The 3916-nt window shown below is 38.6% G+C and overlaps 1 protein-coding gene across 1 annotated transcript; it reads left to right on the plus strand.

The window, feature by feature from the left end:
• The first annotated feature begins 517 nt into the window (after positions 1-517).
• LOC124355609 lies at positions 518-2495 on the plus strand. Its single transcript, XM_046806771.1, has 3 exons — positions 518-721; positions 1554-1829; positions 2108-2495. Exons 1-3 carry the CDS (start codon positions 518-520, stop codon positions 2456-2458), a joined length of 831 nt encoding a protein of 276 aa, XP_046662727.1. The 3' UTR covers positions 2459-2495.
• The last annotated feature ends 1421 nt before the right edge of the window (positions 2496-3916 follow it).

The following is a 3916-nucleotide window of genomic DNA, read 5'->3' on the forward strand; positions in this document are numbered from 1 at the left end:
CAGGAAGGAAACACAAGAACAATGGAGCCGAGTTTAGTCGCAGTTATCCACGGTCCAAACTGATGTGAAAGAGGTAAAGGCTAAAGTGTCCTTGCTTAAAACGCAACTAGATGAAGCGACTGTAAAGACAGACCAAATGTGTTTAGTAATAAATAAGCTGGAAACCGAAAACAAGGAACTAAAAGACCAATTAGCCGCCCTAAACCTACAAATGTGCGATATCCAACAGCATACTCGCAAGAATAATATATTGATCACGGGCGTACCGGTGACGCCTCGGGAGGACTGTTTGGCGATCTTGGACTCTATGGCACGAGCTCTGGACATACCGTTCCGCATCCCAGATATCTCTGTAGCGCTTCGTCTACCCTCAAGGGAAGGCGACTCAAGACCGCCTGTCATAGTGGTCAGCTTCGTGTAACGGGCTGTCAAGGCTGTATGGCTGGAGGCGAGAAGAAGAGTGAAGAAACTGTCTGCCAGGGACCTGCATCCATCGTTTCCTGACCACCAGGTATATATGAACGACCATCTAACGTCTCACACCAGAGCCATATTTAATGGGGCGCGTGAACTCATGAAATCAGGCAAGTTGTCATCAGTGTGGACCAGTGACGGACGAATTCTCGCGAAGAAACATAAAGGGGGGAAACCCTTTCGCATCCTACATCAACAACATCTGGATGAATTGAGAGCAGCATCCTACTCAGCAGCTGCCAAATCCGTACCGAAACCCGCTAACCCCCTACCAGTCTAATGTAAGACGAGCTTAACCTACTATATGCTAAGTGACACTTGTTAAAATTGTAGACCTTAATTGATCCATAGGAATTACATTAATTTGGGGTGATTTTCTATAAGTAGAATTTTATTTATCTGTTTTTTTTTTTACTGAAATTATACAATGAGTTTCTTTTAAACTGAATTATAAACTTTTGCTATATCCTCCTGAGTCCCAGAGTAAAATCTGTGTTTTAAAGTGTCAAAATCCTAAGTGGCTATATTTAGTACAAGTGCCTGACTGTGCTTGAGTCCTGGACAACCATCCCTCTAAAGTGGGTCAAAGACCTAAGTGGCTATTTTTAGCCACTCGCAAAAAAAAATTCACAGAGTCCCTCCTAGTTGTGTTATTCCCATTCAGGTCGCAGCACTTGATAGAAAGAACAGTTTTTGGCCATAGTAGTGCAAAGTTTTGCCACCAGAATGCTCTAGGTATGCTCCCAGTCTTCTTAACCTAAAAATGACTGACCCCTCCAGAAAAACGTGACCGGCCAAAACGTTCATGTAAGTACTTTATTAATATATTTTAGCCTTAGCTCGTACTGATATCATTAGATAAGAACTATGTCTGCATTTTAAACGATAAATTGTGACAATCGGCTTTTGTTTAAAGTAGCTATAACAGGTTTATTTTTGTAGTTCCTAAAAATAGGCACTTAGGCGCTATATGACTATAAACCCATATTTTTATAGTTCCTTTTTTTAGTCACTTAGGTCGTTTAGCTAAAATGTTTTTCTTTAAAAAAATAATAACAGCTGACAAATATATAATGTAGTTGATTATTTATGTGTTTTTAGGTCAAGGCAATCAAAACCCTCACTACGAACCAGTCAATCTAGATGATTCTGAGATTGAGGGCGCGTTAAATGATGATGATGAAGAAGGGGACTTGTTGAGACACAGAGACCGCTTTTTTGATGTGAATGAAGTTATTGGAAATTGGAGTGATGACACCGATGAAGACCCCACATACGAGCCTCCCAATGAGCCGGATCGTAAGGAAGACACGTCAGAAGAGGATCCACAACCAGAAGCAATCCAGCGAAAAGAAGTAAGATAACTACCTGAATTCCAAAATTACTTATTATCTCATGTATTTGAAATTATTACTAAAATATGTATTATAGTCCTTGTAATTTTATAATAAGGTTGCTATAACAAAGCTTAGTACATTTAAAGGAAGTAAAAAAATATGTATGTCAGGTTGTTTTAATTCTGGAAACCATTGAGAGAAAAGTTTAGTAATTTCAAGATTATTTTATTTAACAATCTTTTTATTTTTAATTGTTTGAAAAGTAGCAAAAATATTATGGAATTGTTTTGTTCCAGGGAAAGAGGAAGAAGGCGCTCACTAAGAAAAAGGGAGATGGGGCTAAGAAATCGAGAAAAACGAAAAATCAGGACAAGGATTTTTCACCCCCATGGAGGACAGGACCATTCAATCCGACACCTTTGACGATTGCTCAACCAGCATACCTACCTATCGACAGTGATGACTGGACAGCTGAACAGTATGTACAGCAGTATTTCGACGATGATATTCTTAAAAAAATAGTTGAGAAATCAAATCAGAACTACTTGTTGAAAACAGGAAAGGACCTAAAACTAAGACTACCTGAGTTTAAAAATTTGGCTAGGCATAAACTTTGTGATTTCAGCTCTACAAGTACCATTGATTAGAATGTGTTGGGAAAAAAAGTGGAGGATTCCACTTGTAGCAAACAAACATGGCGAGAGATCGCTTTTTCCTTATTAGGAACTGGATAAAAAACTTGTTTTTGATAACGAAATTACAGCAGACGAAAGAAAAGCTGATAGGCTGTGGAAGGTAAGACCTTTACTTGACCGAATCTTAGAGGGCTGTTTGAAACAGAACAAACCACAGGAATTGAGTATCGACGAGATGATAGTGCCTTTTTCTGGAACGTGTCTAGTCAAGCAACACATACCCAACAAACCCAACCCAACGGGTTTGAAAGTTTATGTTCTTGCTAATCCAAACGGAATTGTTTGTGATTTTACTGTTTATATCAAGGACCAGCCACATACGTAGAAAACCCAGAACTTGAGCAATTCTGGCAGTGTGAATCAGCTGTCCTTCAGCTTACTAGGTCTTTAGTTCCCGGCCACACATTGTATGCCGATAGATTTTTCACTTCAGTTAGGCTTGCTGACGAACTCCTGAAAAAAGGTTTTAGATTAACTGGAACAATCAGGAAAGACAGAATTCCCGAAACTACTGACCTTCCAAGTGACAAAGAGTTTAAGAAAGCAAATGAAAGGGGCACCAGTTTTTTGCACTGTAAGAGAAGAAAAAGATAAAAATGGAACAAAGACAGAGGGAAAAGTAGCTATAACAAAGTGGTTAGACAACAACTGTGTATGTATGATATCTACTGCTGAGTCAATCGAGCCTTTGTGTGAAGTAAAAAGGTGGTCTAAGGCCAGCAAACAGTTTATCAATGTTTTCTCAACCTAAAGTTATCAATGCATATAATGCAAAAAATGGAGGCGTAGACTTAGCTGATAGAATGCTATTCGTATTGCTCCTCACGAGCCCGGACAAAGAAATGGACATTGAGATGTATCCTTCATTTCTTTGATTTGAGCCTTAGTAACAGTTGGCTTCAGATGCGGGAAACCAAACAAAAAATACAAATTCCAGCCAAAAGAATTCCGCAATTCAGGACTTTTAAACTTAAATTTGGGGAGTTGCTAATTGAGATGAACTCAGCCAATGAAGCTGTTGCTTCGAATGACAAAGATCTAGAAGATAAGGTGGATAACCCATTTGGAGACAGACGAGTACGGGCTGACCCCTACTCCAGAAAAAAGAATTGAAGAAGCAGCTCATCTACCTGAGGTTACAAAAGGAATTCAAAAAAGGTGTGCTATGCAGAATTGCAAGAAAAAATCTACTGTATATTGTGTAAAGTGTAATGTGTAATCTTTGTTTTGGTAGGTGGGCGGAATTGTTTCCGAAAGTTCCATTCGAAGTGAACTTTTTCACAGTGACTCCAAGATGAACTTTTACAAATAAATGTAAAATGCCTTCTAAACAACTCTTTTTATACTTATACATGTAATAATAAAACATTTTCAATTAAGGTCCTGCGTTAATATTTTTTTCCTCTGAAG

Source organism: Homalodisca vitripennis, chromosome 2, assembly GCF_021130785.1.
Source record: "Homalodisca vitripennis isolate AUS2020 chromosome 2, UT_GWSS_2.1, whole genome shotgun sequence".
NCBI lineage: Eukaryota > Metazoa > Arthropoda > Insecta > Hemiptera > Cicadellidae > Homalodisca > Homalodisca vitripennis.

Coding starts and splice junctions, on each gene's coding strand:
- LOC124355609 (XM_046806771.1), top strand. CDS start 518: ATGAACGACCATCTAACGTCTCACACCAGAGCCATATTTAATGGGGCG. Junction 722..1,553: donor ACTCAGCAGCTGCCAAATCC/GTACCGAAACCC, acceptor TATATAATGTAG/TTGATTATTTATGTGTTTTT. Junction 1,830..2,107: donor AAGCAATCCAGCGAAAAGAA/GTAAGATAACTA, acceptor GTTTTGTTCCAG/GGAAAGAGGAAGAAGGCGCT.